Source organism: Anticarsia gemmatalis, chromosome 6, assembly GCF_050436995.1.
Source record: "Anticarsia gemmatalis isolate Benzon Research Colony breed Stoneville strain chromosome 6, ilAntGemm2 primary, whole genome shotgun sequence".
Classification (NCBI taxonomy): domain Eukaryota; kingdom Metazoa; phylum Arthropoda; class Insecta; order Lepidoptera; family Erebidae; genus Anticarsia; species Anticarsia gemmatalis.
The window spans coordinates 6,095,925-6,112,347 of NC_134750.1; the positions used below are offsets into that span (position 1 = coordinate 6,095,925).

Sequence of the window (16,423 nt, forward strand, 5' to 3'; positions counted from 1 at the left end):
TTAACAGTAAATCTGATCCGCGCGATCCTTTATACTACTATAAACATTTTCTCTTTCAGCAACTCCCACATTGCACTCAATAGAAAACAAATTATCCAAGCTCATTCAAATGGCGTTCAAGTTTCTCTATTCCCGGAACTCCAAGACGTTTACCTAAGTTTCGGTGAATTTGCAACGGTAAATGACGGGCAATGGCACCACGTCGCCTTGGTTTGGGATGGCAATAATGGCGGTGAATTAACCCTTATCACAGAAGGTTTGATCGCTAGCAAGATTGAAGGTTATGGCAGCGGACGAACACTACCTCAATAGTAAGTATTTGTTTTGTTAAATTATCACTTATTAGCAATTATAAAACCATAATTGGAATTGTATCTAATGTTTCATTTGTATTTTAGTGTTTGGGTAACACTCGGCAAGCCTCAATCTGATAATCCAAAGGCTTACACAGAAGCTGGCTTCCAAGGTCATTTGACTAAAGTGCAAATATGGAACCGCGCTCTCGATGTCACAAACGAAATTCAGAAACAAGTACGTGACTGCAGAACTGAACCTGTTCTATACAATGGCCTGGCTCTTACTTGGGCTGGTTATGATGACTTAGTTGGAGGAGTCGAAAGAATGGTACCATCCCACTGCGGCCAAAGAGTATGTCCTAACGGTTACGCCGGACCTAAGTGCCAACAATTGCAAGTTGATAAGGAGCCTCCAAGAGTAGAACGCTGCCCTGGAGATCTTTGGGTAATTGCTAAGAACGGTTCATCAATTGTCAACTGGGACAAACCGGTCTTCAGTGACAATGTCGGAGTTATCAGAGAAGTTGAAAAATCGGGACATAGACCTGGACAGAACCTCGCATGGGGAGCTTACGATATCGCTTACATCGCATATGACGCTGCTGGTAATGCAGCCACGTGTACTTTCAAGGTCACCGTACTTGGTAAGTTTCTAGGAACTTCCTTCATTTAACAAAATTTGAATCGTGCTCGAATAACTTGACGAAAAAATTACTATAACTTGTTTTTCCTTTTAGCTGAATTCTGTCCACCACTACCCGACCCGCTCGGTGGTTACCAGTCCTGCAGGGATTGGGGTGCCGGAGGCCAGTTCAAGGTGTGCGAAATTGCTTGTCGCGACGGACTCCGATTCTCACAGCCTGTACCACCATTCTACACGTGTGGAGCCGAAGGGTTCTGGAGGCCAACTGCTGATCCTACACTTCCCTTGGTTTACCCTGCTTGCTCACGTAAGATTTTATCATACTGTTTTATATCATTATAGCAAATTTTTTTACGACGCGTGATTAATAATCTCTTTTCCTTACAGCGGCTTCACCAGCTCAACGTGTCTTCAAAATCTCAATGTTATTCCCTAGCTCCGTTCTTTGTAACGATGCTGGCCAGGGCGTACTTCGTCAGAAAGTTCGTACCGCTATTAACCAACTTAACAGAGACTGGAACTTCTGCTCTTACGCTGTTGACGGTAAGAACTTGGCTATATCTTGATAAGTCACTACTTTACAAAATTGCAAAATATAAACTAAATGGTTATATGTAGGTACCCGCGAATGTAAGGAACTGGATATCAACGTGAAATGCGACCACCGCGCCAACGTCAGACAAACGAGACAAGTATCCACCCCTCCCGCAGTACCTGCTGAAGATACCTACGTTCTAGATGCTATCATTCCTGTCGAAGAGTGAGTATCTCCTTCTTATTTTATCTCTTAGTAATTTTATCACATAATAAAAGTAGGAGTCAAATTAAACAGGTGTTGGCGTAGATACACGATTATTATGCGAAGTTGTACTATAAAATTATTCAATTATGTAGTGCACAGCATGTGTTACTATAACACAATTGGTACACAAATGGTATCACGCACAATTTTATCGTAGCAAATTTTAGATACTCCGAACTATTTGCACTTAGGCTTTTTTTACAAATAAAGCATGTTTGTCTTCCATCACAATTGCATGTATTTTATCTGGCACTTAGGACACGAAGCAGTAGGGAGGGTCGTCAAGTGGGCGATACGTACAGCGTTGAGATCTCTTTCCCGTCTGTCAAGTAAGTTGTTTGCATGCCTTGGAGTAGCACTTAAGCACTTGTTACGTAAATGTACTATTTGCTTGTAACATACGATTTAGTTGACGCTTGTAGAGGTGATTTATTTAGAGTGATACTTTTGCTACATAAAAATGGAATTTTATATGGCACTTAACAATGACATTTAATTTACAGCGACCCAGTAATCCACGGAGGTAACAACGAACGTTCCACTGTGCAACGATTACTGGAGAAACTTATTCTCGAAGATGAACAATTCGACGTCAGGAATATTCTTCCTAATACTGTCCCTGATCCAGCTAGCTTGAACTTAGTTTCTGACTATGCTTGCCCAACTGGTCAAGTGGTTATGGCTCCTGACTGTGGTGAGTAAACTTTTAAAAACTTTTTATGTTTATTTCATTCAAATATTTTGTAGAATATATCTAACAAATACTATTCATTTTTAGTTGCTTGCGCGGTCGGTACGTTCCTGGACGCCGCTAGCGATACCTGCAAACCTTGCCCACAAGGTACTTACCAATCTGAAGCCGGACAAGTCCAATGTACCGCATGCCCTGCTATCGCTGGCCAACCTGGAGTGACACAAGCAACCGGAGCACGTAGTGCAGCTGACTGCAAAGGTAACCATCTCAAACTTAAAACATTGAAATTTAATATAATGTTCCCAATTTCTAAAACGTGTATTTTATCTTGACAGAGAGGTGTGCGGCAGGCAAATATTACGACGCTGAAGCAGATCTTTGCCGACCATGCGGTCACGGGTCATACCAACCTCGCGAAGGAGCATTCTCTTGCATCGCGTGTCCTAGAGGACAAACTACTCGCGCTACCGAAGCTGTATCAGCTGCTGAATGTAGAGATGATTGTCCGTCAGGTAAACACAAAACATTGATGGTAGTTTCTTTAACAAAATGTTTATGTCCAAGTGTATTAAACCTTGTCTCACAAATTTTAGGTGAACAATTAAGCAGTGACGGTGGTTGTGAGCCTTGCCCACGTGGTACTTGGCGCGCAAATGGTTCAGGAGCCGCTTGTGCCCCTTGCCCGCCTGGAACTACAACACCACAGAATGGAGCTTCGTCCGCTGATCAATGCTCTCTACCTGTCTGCAGACCTGGTAAGATCTTTTACAATCTCAATATTTCTATACCAAATAGTTTCTCTAAACATTTATAAAATCGGCTTACTTTGAAACAATCCTCGAAAATGTTCAAATACTTCAGCATTGGAATTTCGATCTTCAAAACTTAAGGAATTCGCTCTAATCCGATATTGTATTGTTGAAGGTTGTAGTAACTAAACTGGAGGGTTAGTCAGAATTCTCGCAAGCGTACAAATATGGCAAATGTAATAAGAAAATATTGTTTTCAGGCTCATATCTCAACGTCACACTAAATACATGTCTACAATGCAGAAAAGGAACATATCAATCAGAAGCTCAACAGACAGTGTGTGTGCCCTGTCCAATCAACACAAGTACGAGAGGGCCTGGTGCTGTAAGTAAAACCTTACTTATCCTAAACATACCATCTATCTTAAATATATCTCGAGTGGCTTTTTTATCATCCTCGAATCGTTTGGGTTCGTAATAAAAAATAAGGGCGGCCTTCTCAGACATTTATTCGAGATCAAAGCACAAGGCAAATTGCTCAACCTAGAGGTTAAATTGCTGAAGGGTGTTTTGGTTATACCTTTTTTAAATAAATCTTTGTCAAAGAGAAAAGAATACGCCGTTAAATCCGTGGTCTTTAAATCAATAATAGTTATTAAAAAGAAATAGGAAGAGACTAGGCTTAAATTGGGTTGTTTTTATACTTCACTAAATGCAATCGTTTCCTTTTTATAGACATCGGAGTCGGAGTGCACGAACCCATGTGAGATGAGCGGACCGGAGATGCATTGCGACGTCAACGCTTATTGCCTTTTGATACCCGAGACAAGTGAATTCAAATGTCAATGCAAGCCGGGCTTCAACGGCACAGGAAAAATATGTACAGGTAAGAGAGTTATTTCGAGAAGATCCGAAAATATACTACCATTTTATTGAACAAATATTCAAGGTGCTTCAAAGAGCTCTGACCCAAAAATAAAATGGCTTTTACAGAATCTCTTAGAATTTGATGTTTGCATAATAGCGACTGAAATTTTCGACGACTAATTTGTATTCATCATGAGAGTATACAACTGAAATACGCAAATACCTTCTAAGGCCTCAATCACTGAATACTAAGATTGATTTCGAAATCACTTCAAAAAGAATATTGAAACCCTGCTGAAATTTATGGCGTGTATAGCGTGTGTAATGTAATTGAAATATATCTCGTAATGACATGCAAATAAAATTATTTATCAACGCAAATTCAAGTTTATTTAAGTTCAATATTAGTCGAACGCGTTTTAATAAAATGTCAACTGATTGATCTTCATTATTAAGATTTAATCCGAAAAGAAGCCTTTCATTTTACAATGTGTTTCTAGACGTATGCACGGAGTACTGCGACAACGGTGGCGAATGTTTAAAGGACGCTAGAGGCGAGCCGTCCTGCCGCTGCACTGGTTCATTCACTGGCCGACACTGCAGAGAGAAGAGCGAGTTCGCTTACATAGCCAGTGGTGTTGCCGGAGGAGTCATATTCATTATATTCTTAGTGCTGCTTGTATGGATGATTTGTGCGAGGTAAGATTTTTTCTGCTAGAGGAGTGCGGCATGTATTTCGATAAACTAAAAATGTTATGGTATTTTAATAGCATCAAACTTAAGCTTAAAACAAGTGCCTTTTTTATAAAATTTGACGCTCTCTCTTCCTTAAAACAAATGAAATACACACTGTTCGCCGTTTAAAGTGAACTAAGAAAAAGTGGTCACCTTAAAATACGTACGAAATAATCAGTTGCAAGCTTCGAATATAAAGTCTTAACATTGCGAGGATTACAATTATCCATAAATTCATGACTCTTCGTGAGCGTACGTTATACTTGAATTCCTTTTACAGATCAACAAAGAAGAAGGAACCAAAGAAGACTTTAACCCCAGCTATCGACCAAAACGGCTCTCAAGTGAACTTCTACTATGGAGCGCATACTCCTTACGCAGAATCCATTGCACCATCACACCATTCCACGTACGCTCATTACTATGATGACGAGGAAGACGGCTGGGAGATGCCAAACTTCTACAACGAAACTTATATGAAGGAGAGCCTTCATAATGGAATGAATGGAAAGATGAACAGCTTAGCGAGGTCCAACGCTAGTATATACGGGACGAAGGAGGATTTGTACGACAGACTAAAGAGGCACGCGTACCCTGGTAAGAAAGGTCAGTATGTTTGTAGCACTTAGATTAGTGCGCACATTTTGTTTTATGAATGCAGCTTTTGCACGCTTGCATGGTAGTTTAAAGACGCATGTAGTGATGTAGTTATTGTTGCCATTTTCTTTTTAGTAGTTATAAACCGATTTGTAACTGAAATCTGTAACTATTTTATCATGCATGTTTTGAAACCGTGAGTATTTGAACCTCCTAAATCAGTCGAAAATATTGGACCAGACCACACAATTTATTAAAACAAAACTTGGTTGATATTTATGAACGTAAATAACGTTTACCTACTAGACACACCCATCCCAACCTCTGACCTTTTTATATAATAAAAAAAAATATTCCGTTGTTTTATTCCGATCTCTCTTAATGACAATACGTCATTAGACCAGTCACACGAATTACTGCATGATGCAAACAAACATCGATACTATTATCTGTATTTGCAATTTCATGAAGTCAAAGCTTTATCGGTCATTGGGGCACGCATGATTAGTCTTACTGAATAACAATGATGAAATAATAACCCGTTTATTCCTTTACAGATAAGAGTGACAGCGATAGTGAAGGTCAGTAAGTGTAACAAGGGACTGCGTTTTGTCGTATTCTGGTCAATCTTACATAATACTTCGTACTAGTTTCAATTCTCGGTGTACCCGACAATAATAGTCAAATATTATTGTATACTAATAGAGTCGCGCTTGCGGCAAACCGAGAATTAAATTATGTTATTGTAGAATGGTGCCCATTATGTTTATATTGCACTTAACTAATTTTAAACTTAATTCATCCGTATCTTATAAAATCATCACATTTTTTAAACTTGTAAATTAGTCTTTCAGAAAATTAGACAGATGTTTACAAATATTGTAACTAATTCCAGTGGCCGTTATAAAAAAAGAATATATCTAAAATTAACTAAGTCTGCGAAAACAAAATAGGCACCATTGTCGTATTCTATTAGCTTTATTAAGAGTTTAGTTGTACACGTGGATTAACACACTCACTGTTTAAATTACAGCCCCACCAAATATATTTAAAAGGAAAATAAATCGTCACAAAAATTAAAGTTTAGTAAAGGCGTTACATATTATCTGAAACAGTGAATGTGTTGATGTTCTAAAATAATCATCATCGAACAAAATGCTCAAGTATGTTAAGGCGAACACTGCCATATCTGATGCAGGGCTCATGACTTGTTTCAACGAATATTGAACATTGTAATTACATTCCAACAACATTCCGTTTTTTATATCGTGTAAATATATGTTATAAAATATTTTGTATATTTTGTAGAACTCTTCTTATAGTTAGTAGTATTATTTTTTAAGAATAATTACTACTAACATATAGAATAGCTAGTTAATATAAATGAACGGTTTATGTTTTGTATTATAAACTGGACTGTATTATTATAATTTTGAGTAATGAATGCGTGTGTGTATGTATTGTATGAGACCGTGTAATGTATAGAATGGTATTTTATTATTATCACGAGAATATATGGAATAAAGTTAAATGATGAATAACATGTATTATATATACGTTTTGTAATAAAGTATGATTAAGCTGACATAATTTATAGTAAATACATATCTTCCTAACAATGAATATTGGGACCGTACTAGGATCAATAACAAATAAGTATAAGAGAGTATTAGACTAGTTCTAGATGTCATGTATCCATTATGTACGTACCTAAAGGAATGCTATATTGAAATACTCAAAGAATCTTCAGGGTGGTGAATGTCCATCACAATCTATTACCACATTAGTGATTACATTTTATAAAGATATTTTTTTTACAAAAATTTTAACGAAATAAATTTAATACGTATATTTATTAAGATTTTTTATTTTATTTACTCTTCCCTGTACCTTCATTAGACTTAAAAATGCGGAACACGGTAAGCAAATACTCTATGATAATACATAATTATAATTATCTAACACAATTTCAAGAACCTAAGACTAATAAGGAACAAAATACTAAGAGGTAAAGAATGCCTGTAATTTACCATTTAAATAAGTAGCAGTAAAGCATGGGTTGTCGTCAGGCAGATGACCGCTTGTAAAAACCTACGCAAAACCTCTTTACAGTATGTTTTGAACAACGTTAATATAATATTATACCTGCCCTACTTAACGTGGAATAAGAAGACAAAGAAGAAATTAAGTAGCAAAACAGCATGAAACCTATATAAAGAAAAACTAGGATAATATCGCTTGTTATTCAATAGTTATCCAACTCTATCAGTTATCACACAGATAGCAGAACTATTTCAATAATAATCTATAAAATGATCTGCAAATCACACTATAACAATATGAAAATATCAGCTGATGTTTATTGCCTCATCGTATTTGTGTTATCAGAATAGATAACGCGTTAAACTTCTACTCTTGATGGCCTGTTTTATCTTTCCATTACGTAGATCGTGTTTAAATATAGATAGTCAAAACACGTAACAATTGTGTCAATATTCTTTTTGTTACATGTTGATGACCCTAGACGACAGGTCAACAATCGTCAACTGAGTCATTTCAATCATTGATTTATCAGACGGCACTTATTCTTATACTTTTGATGCTATTATTATGTCACTATAGAATAGTTCCCAACCAGTTGTCAGCGCAAGTGAAAATATGGTCCGTGTGATTTTAAAATTTTCAGGATGATTATTACACTTTATTTTTAATTTACGTACATAATGGTCCCCGCTTACAAAATTATTATCCTGGACTAAGAAAAAGTTGGTAACCCCTGCTATAAATCGACAAGTTAGTAGAGAGCCTTGTTAGCAAGGTGGCGCAGCTGTCGAAGGTATACAAAAAACAGAATTGAGAATATCCGTGACCCATGACAGTCTTATGCAGCTGATAGTGGCATGTCCATACATCTACTTTATTCTTTATATACACTGCAGCTTTAATTAAATCGTCCATGCCGAGGTTCTCCTATAGTTTATTTCTACTGATAATAATAGGTAACTTTCTTAAATCTACTCTAAAATTCAGATAGAACTGATTTGAACTGAATATACGCTTCCCTGTGACTCTACTTGATACTTGTCTTTACTACGTATACTAAGTTTTAAAACTAGAGAATCAATAAATATTCACATAGGAATACACTACATTTTACTATTAGGTATTTACTCTGAACACCCGCATACGCTACTATATATACTACTATACTATATATATATACTATATACTAATAAACATCAAAGGTAATTAAAATAAAAAGAAATACATTACAAATAACAATTTATTAAGAAAGACTGCACAGCCGGCATATACATACACTTAGAGTATAATATTCGTATAAAAATAATACAAAATACTTTGTTACTTAATTTAAATATCAGATTACTTGGAATGTTTGTTTTGGAAGTCGTTCATGTATTTCGCTAAGGTCTCGACCTCGGCTACTGTGACTGCGTTGTACAATGAAGCACGGATTCCACCGACGGATCTGGAAAGTGAAAAATAAAAACAATAGTAAAAAATAGTGAAGTGGTCTTCTTTCTTCCTATCGTATGGTTAGTGGTCAACCTAGCGTCAAAGTTGTTCAAGCCGCCCGGAAGGATTTTAACATGGCTTAGTGTAGTGGTATGAAGGCTTGCTATCTTGCAACTAGCTATATGAATTCGATTAAAGATATAATCGCATATAGTTCTGTTGACTGAATACCTAAGTTATTACTATTACGAGTTGATTTTAAAAGTGAATCAAGGTAAAATTGATCATGGCGTGGCTGCACCCACGTTATCACTGCATCTATTAAATTCCAGTTTTGTAATGAACATAATTAGATACAATTTTACAACCAACGTCATATCTATTAGCCTTTAATTGCAATAAGTATAATAAATAGCAACAGAGGCCAATATGAAAAATGTCACGCATTCTATCATTTTTAGTTGAAAATTATGTTATTGTACTACTTATATAAAGCTAAAGAGTTTGTTTGTTTATTTGAACGCGCTAATCTCAGGAACTATTGATTCGAGTTGATTTCTTTATTAGTCCACTTATTGAAAAAGGCTATAGGCTATATAACATAACGCTATGGCTAATATGAGTGGAACAGCAATTTTTTTTAAAGTAAAACTAATAAGTAATAGCAATATTTACCTGTGTCCTTTCAACTGAATAAGTCCTAAAGCTTCAGCACCCTTCAAGAATTCCTTCTCCAAAGCATCGTTTCCTGGGTTTCCGATCCTGAATGGCACGTTCATCTTACTCCTATCGCTCTTCGCGACAGGCGCATAGTAGAATCCGTTTGATTTTTCAATGATGTCGTATACAAGTGAGGCTTTCTTCGCCGCCTTCTCGGACATGCCTTGAACACCACCGTTTCTTTCAACCCATTCAAGAACTCTGCCCATAACGTAGATGCTGTAACAGAATATTTTAGATGATTTTAGGGTCAATAGATAGCTGTATTTTAGATTTAAGTAGGCTCCGATTTACGAGTCAAGCAAAGAACTAAGCTAAATTTTTAATCATTAAAGTATCCGACCATTGCAACAAGATTAAAAGGAAAGGAAATATAGGTGCAATGATACCAGGGTTGTATAAAATACTGTATGAATAGGTTTAGGTAAAACTATATGATGTCTTTATTATGGTCATCAAAAAGTTTGTTTGCCTAAAATAACACACTCACAAGTGACCAGAAAAATAAACAACCAAAAATCAAACTACGTAGTGTCATTTCATCAGCCATTTACGCACACAAACAAGCCGAATAAATATTTGTGACACTCGTCCTCTACATCGCACACGACCTTTACAATAACACAATAAAGTCAAACTTTATCATTGTTTACTACCAATCTATAACAATAATATAAATGCAAAAAGAATTTCTGTTTGTCTGTCAGTTACGTTTATACGCTTAAATTGCTAAGCCGATTTAGATAAAAAAACGGGTAATATATTATATTACCGGGAGAGCCAGATCTCTTTAACAATACAACTGTCAGGTGAAACCACAAATAAACACTTTTATTTTATAAAAGTGCTTAATAATGTTGTTGCATAACAAACCACGCCAATTAATTAATTACGGCAGAAATACTTTCAACATTATTCTAGAGCATTGACACAAAACGAACGAACGTCATTACAAACAACTTGACTTAAAAAGAATAAATGAATGTTAATAATTTAAATAGAGCAATAAAATACTTACGCGAACATAGGCGGTGTGTTAAGAATAGAGTCGGCCTTGGCATTGGGCGCCCAGTCCAGTATCGAGGGGCAAATGGGCAATGCATGACCCAAGAGGTCTTCTCTGACAATTACTAAGGCTACACCAGCTGTACCAATGTTCTTCTGTGCACCAGCGTAGATAACACCATACTGAAACATAACATTATTAAGTAAGTGAAACTCTCGGGATTGCAAAACAATCTGCTGTAGAATTTTAGTGGGTAATAACAAAAAGAAGATAATTATTGATGGGTAGAATAGGTATTTTTCAGAAATTAAGATCAATATCGATCAAATTCTATGAAACTGTAATTGACTACATTTTACCTATATTGAATTCAAAATGTAGAATATTATATAGGTACTATTCTTAAGTTATTTATCTATTTTATCAGTTTTTAACCATAGTGTCTGATTACAAAGCAAAGACCTAACATTTTTGTGACAAATGTATGAAAACTCAAACAATTACCACTAATGGCCTTTCTTGGAATCTTCCTAATTAATTGTGTCAAAGATCACAACTATGCTAACATGGCAACAGTATTTATCATATTATGCAATCAGTAATTTCGATTTCGTAATATCAATTTACGGCACTAGTTGAGTGATAATACAAATAGTAATTAGTGTCTTATCTCATATTTCCTCTAAGATTTCCAGAACGATATTTTGATTACAAAAGAAATATAATCGAAAAATTATGACCATCAGAGTATGGATCAAGTTACAACACCCATATAAGGCCAGTAAATTTAGATACAACTCCCAATATGACTATAATTTCCTTTAAAAGTGGATCTGAATCTCTTATCTTCCAAATACTTTCATACCATCCTTATACATACAATAGGTAGGTATACTTTAAAACTCCTGAATGAAGATGGCTCACCTTAGAAACATCGACTTTCTTGGACATAATGTTTGAAGACATATCAGCAACCAATGGTACTCCTTTAGTGTCCGGCACAAAGTCAAATTCCACTCCTGAAATAAAACAATATACATTATGTAAGTAGACAGTGGCCCACTTAAACCTTGTTGTGTTAATCAACTCATTGAATGTAATGGACTCAATGTGATACAATGAATTGTGGCTTTAGTGTTTATTTGGACATACCTTTCCGGCTACTGTTTGTGATACCTACTAGTACTAGTCCAACTATAAAATTATTTATCTAATTAATATATTATATATTTTTAAGTACTTTGTTAAGCATAAATTTATGAAAGGTCAGCTTCTGTTATTATTATTGTGATTAAAATGACAAACAAGACTATTTTACATTGTAGTTTGCGAGAGTGAATGCAATGCTTATTTAATAATATCATAATGTTGCTTGATAACAGATTAAAGACATCTGTGATGTTCTGTATAGTTTTTAGCCAATACTAATTAAAACAAAGTATTCATTATCAAACAATGACATTGTTTATCATTGTTTCCAGTGAACTTATCAATAAGAAATGGAATTTTACTTGATGAGATGACCTGCTTAAAAAGTAAGACGTTTTAATTAAGTTACAAATAGCAACTCAGGCTATTTTAACTCTTTGCATAGCAATAACAGTAATCACACATGCCACCTGATAGCTGACAATAATACAATAAATAAACATCTTATCATTTGATAAAAAAGATAGAATTGACATCATAATAAGCGAAAATATTCCATTGAAATATATTGGGATGATTAATACGCCTAGCAACTTTGTACTTTTTTGACCCATGACTATCCCACTGCTGGGCAAGGGTGTCTCCAACATGAAAAGGGTATAGGCCTTGAGTCCGGCGTCCTAGCTAAGTGCAGGTTGAGAACTTTGCATGCTCTCAAGAAATGTGATAAATAATTTTATGTATTATTATAAAGGAAATGTTAAACCTTAAACAATTGATTCCAATGGAATATTGTAATGGAATATTCTACAAATATGATAATAGAAGGCATGTCTTGGTTCATAAGATTAAAAGCAACAATCTTGTTGCTAGGTATGATTGTTATTCATATACTACTGAGTGTATTTAGTATTTAAATCATTGAAGTACATAAGACTACTTATTTTCTCAAGGTTTCATAGAGAAGGAAATATCAAGAGGAAAATTAAATCTACACCTGAATAATTAATACCTACTGTTAGTGTTATTATTATATTTTCTTACCATGAATAGTTTCATTGGTGCAAATGTAGACATATGAGGCATTGGGGTCCAACTTCCACTCTGACTGGTTAGGAATATTTGTGTAGCCATCTCTGGCAGGCAGTACCAAGTTCACATTGCCGTATTTCTTGGCTTCTTTTGCGGCTTTCGCTGACCAGTCACCTACAAAAAGAGGATTATGATAACAAATAATGACAAAATAGAAGAAAAACAATGTTAAAATTTAAACTTGTCATTGCAATTGGATAAACTACTGTAACAATAACTTTGAATAACTTAATAATACAATATTCGATGAAAGATGAATTTTATTTTAAAATCATAAAGTTTAAAGTACTTAAAAAATCTATTGTTAAGGTTTGTACTGTCAATAACTTTCTTCAGGTAAAATTCCTCCAAATAAAATGGTTTTTAAATTCATTTTACGTACCGGTTACGACGTAGTCTGCTGTGCCAGTTCGGGAAATCAAGTTAAGTGGAACAGCAGCAAATTGACCAGTTCCACCACCAGCCAGGAACAATATTTTGTAATTATCCGGGACATCTCTGAAATTTCACCCATCAGTTTAATTTTTGTTGGTAAAGACTAATACGATTCGTAACTCGTCGATTTCGTAGCATAGAAATAGCACATCACCAATCAATTATTTACACAGCCTATTTTATTTTATGACTATGAACCTATTTCAACTTTTAACGATTGTCACAACTTGTCAGCGTTCATTCAATCATTTTTTTTACCTTTGAACTATACTGTCAAAATGTCATTTTCATTCATAAATATAAGAAAGACACTCATTCATAGTATAGGTACTTTTAGCTTTCACAACTCATTCTTGTAATACGCATGCGTAAAGCTCTTCCCACACAAATAAAAATGTCAGAAGTAGAAAACTGAAAGTATTTGCGAACTTTTATTAATAATTTTTTAGTAATTAGGGTATACAATTATTTGCTCTATATTTTAATGTAATATTAACTATGTACTCAGTAATGGCATTTGTGGTACAGAAATTTAATAAGTTTATATTTTTTTACTAAATTTTACTGGACTAATCCGAAGGTTTTAAATGAAAACTAAATCACACGTAGGTATAAGTCTTAATGTTAACAAGCAGAAAAAGAGCTTCAGTGCATACAAGGACAATTGGCTTTATATTACATAATACTTAATATTTAACTCTCGAACGCGTAGTAGGTAGGTACCTATAAAACCTTACAACATTTATTTAAATTGCTAAAGACTTGTTGACCGATATTCCATTAGAGTGTACTTAGAATTTTATTAAAATACCTATTTTATAATTTACTCATATAGACTACAAGAAAAATAAGAATCTATTTAACAAAGTCAAACATAACCTAACCGAATAAATTAACAAATAATTTTACTCTTAAAGGTTGGTTGCTATAAAAATATTTAATCTTATCATATAGGTATCTATTCATGTGGGGCATATTGCGTATTTTTCGTCTGTCTATAGAATAATTTCACTTCTGTAGTTTACGCAAAGGTTAATATAATCGCATATTATTTATTATATACTTACAGCAATCTTCTTACAACATTTTGAACATCTGTGTTCAATCTCATGTAAGTTTGAGATCGATGGCTGGTCTCCAGTAAACTAATTTCAGTTCCTCCAAAGTTTGTGAGTTCATTTTTGATTATATCGTACACCTAGTTCAAGAAGGTAGATTTTAGAATTGTTAATTAGTAAAAAGTTAGGTACCGACTAACTTGAAATATTAAAGAATGTATGAACCATAAGATTACACACAGTTACTTACCTCTTCAGGTAGTTTAGCGGGACCACCTCCAAAGTTGTGAATTTTGGCCGGCATTCTGTGTTTTTAAATAATGTAGTTTAGAAATTGTTACTAACACAAGTAAACTCTTCGAGTTATCGAATAACACTGTTTTGTTGGACTGAATACTGTGTCGCGGTGCTCCTACGTAATGTATCTGCTGGGTTATCGCCCTGCCTTTAGTATGTCGCGGTGACCGGTTTGTTGAGTTTTGCCGAGATCCATCAACAATCAGCATTCATTCGTGTGCAAAACACGGCACACGACATGGAGCGCAATTATTTGTCTGAAACAAGCGTCATACTATGATAATTTTACTGGAGTTGCACACAGCACCTATATTTTTTTATTTTTGCGTAGGTAGGTACATAATAATTATAAAATGAAGGTTACCTATATATAATTTGATGATATAAGGGCTGGTTTAGGACATTTCGAAAATTAAAAACAGTTTATTTTGGTTAGTAAAATTAATTAAAATTTACTTACTTCTACTTTAAATTCTAAAATACATGCTTATGTGTAGGTAGTTGTGGATTGAACACGAACACGTTATTAATATGAATAAACACCTATATTAATTTATTATGATATGGTAGGTCTAAATACAATGGTTGGAGCTATAATGCGTGACAATTATAAGAATTACTGACATTAATTTATTGAGTAAAATTCTTTAAATAAGACGGCGGGTCCTAGCAATACCCTAGGTCTAAGCAAAGGTAACAGACAGATTAAAAGAAACATTGGGTTACGTACCAGGTATCAATATTGTAGGTATCGTAAATTAATAATAGTAGTACTTACCTTGTTAAAATAATGACTTGGAACAGTCACTCAAAGAACAGTTTGTCTTGATTAATCTCGATTATAATGAAAACACTAACTAATGAAACTGAATTTAAATTTGCCTCCTTTAGTATCAAATCAAATCTTCTTACCCTTGGTCTCACTGTTTTTGTATACACAACACCCAAAAACCATTTTATAATTAAGAAACATAAAATTGTGTTAAGTTATTTATAGTATTGCTGTAATGTATATGTTACTGTAAAAGCCCGAACGGTGGTAAATCCTAAGATTTTCCGGTAAAACCTAAGATTTACCAACTCTCAATGGTAAAAGTCCGAACAAGCCAGAGTTTAAAAACTATCATACGATATATAAAAAAATCCTCCTTCATAACTATGTTTATAACTATTTCACGGTATAATTATATACTGTGACATAGTTATAAAGAAGGAGTTTTGGGCATAGCGACATGGGTAGGTTAGGTTAGAAGGCTAAGGTGGGAGCGAGCGAAGCGAAGCTCCCACCTTAGCCTTCGTGGTTATTTTTTTTTAACCACCCAGAAGGAGGAGCCCCGCGAAGCGGGGCTCCGGCGATATCTCGTTATCATCAAGTGAATATAGGTAAAAGTTCGAAATAAAAGAATTGTTCGGACTTTTACCATTGCGAGTTGGTAAATCTTAGGTTATACCGGAAAATCTTAGGATTTACCACCGTTCGGGCTTTTACAGTAACATATACATCAAATTCCTACAAGATTTTAACAGGAAACACATCTTAAATTATCATAGGACTGTGAAATTAAAGAAAAAAATAAAATCATTTTGTTTTCAGTGAGGTACTGCGGATCCCTCTGTAAGATTTATGATTTAATGTTAATATAAGGAAAAATAAAACTAGTAATTTAAAATTATCAGACATATTGAACTGTTGCAGAGGGTTAGAAATGTTGATTATATTTTTTGTTTGGCAATACTTATGAAACGAATGAAAAGAATTGGTCATTTGTTCCATTCAAAATATTCATTCGCGTCGTTACCTTCAAA

At 34.6% G+C, this 16,423-nt stretch overlaps 2 protein-coding genes across 4 annotated transcripts in view; one reads left to right on the forward strand and one right to left on the reverse strand.

Annotated features, from left to right (window-relative positions):
* uif (sushi, von Willebrand factor type A, EGF and pentraxin domain-containing protein uif) overlaps window positions 1-7,238 on the forward strand; it is a 72,605-nt gene extending 65,367 nt beyond the window's left edge. Inside the window, exons 22-36 of one of the 3 annotated variants that reach the window (XM_076115450.1) lie at window positions 60-311; window positions 399-940; window positions 1,034-1,246; window positions 1,327-1,482; window positions 1,558-1,699; window positions 1,999-2,070; window positions 2,245-2,435; window positions 2,520-2,693; window positions 2,771-2,947; window positions 3,029-3,190; window positions 3,445-3,569; window positions 3,920-4,070; window positions 4,552-4,750; window positions 5,067-5,383; window positions 5,941-7,238. In XM_076115450.1, the coding sequence (XP_075971565.1) occupies window positions 60-311; window positions 399-940; window positions 1,034-1,246; window positions 1,327-1,482; window positions 1,558-1,699; window positions 1,999-2,070; window positions 2,245-2,435; window positions 2,520-2,693; window positions 2,771-2,947; window positions 3,029-3,190; window positions 3,445-3,569; window positions 3,920-4,070; window positions 4,552-4,750; window positions 5,067-5,383; window positions 5,941-5,972 (2,905 nt within the window). In that variant the 3' untranslated portion in view covers window positions 5,973-7,238. Of the gene's footprint in view, window positions 1-59; window positions 312-398; window positions 941-1,033; window positions 1,247-1,326; window positions 1,483-1,557; window positions 1,700-1,998; window positions 2,071-2,244; window positions 2,436-2,519; window positions 2,694-2,770; window positions 2,948-3,028; window positions 3,191-3,444; window positions 3,570-3,919; window positions 4,071-4,551; window positions 4,751-5,066; window positions 5,393-5,940 lie in introns of all 3 variants that reach the window. The other 2 variants (XM_076115449.1, XM_076115451.1) reach the window with 2 other exon arrangements.
* A 1,414-nt stretch (window positions 7,239-8,652) lies between these two features.
* Window positions 8,653-14,848, reverse strand: LOC142973598 (phosphoserine aminotransferase). The gene is made up of 8 exons (XM_076115454.1): window positions 14,571-14,848; window positions 14,330-14,460; window positions 13,210-13,325; window positions 12,780-12,941; window positions 11,511-11,605; window positions 10,599-10,768; window positions 9,536-9,799; window positions 8,653-8,873 (listed from the first exon to the last, which is right to left on the reverse strand). Exons 1-8 carry the CDS (start codon window positions 14,622-14,624, stop codon window positions 8,768-8,770), a joined length of 1,098 nt encoding a protein of 365 aa, XP_075971569.1. The 5' UTR covers window positions 14,625-14,848; the 3' UTR covers window positions 8,653-8,767.
* Window positions 14,849-16,423: the final 1,575 nt, after the last annotated feature.

Bases quoted from the DNA above. Each gene is read 5' to 3' on its own strand.
- LOC142973598 (XM_076115454.1), bottom strand. From the start codon at position 14,624: ATGCCGGCCAAAATTCACAACTTTGGAGGTGGTCCCGCTAAACTACCT. The intron at 10,769-11,510 runs GTGAGCCATCTT...GTTATGTTTCAG, and splicing joins AGAAAGTCGATGTTTCTAAG to TATGGTGTTATCTACGCTGG. The intron at 9,800-10,598 runs GTAAGTATTTTA...ATTCTGTTACAG, and splicing joins AACACACCGCCTATGTTCGC to CATCTACGTTATGGGCAGAG.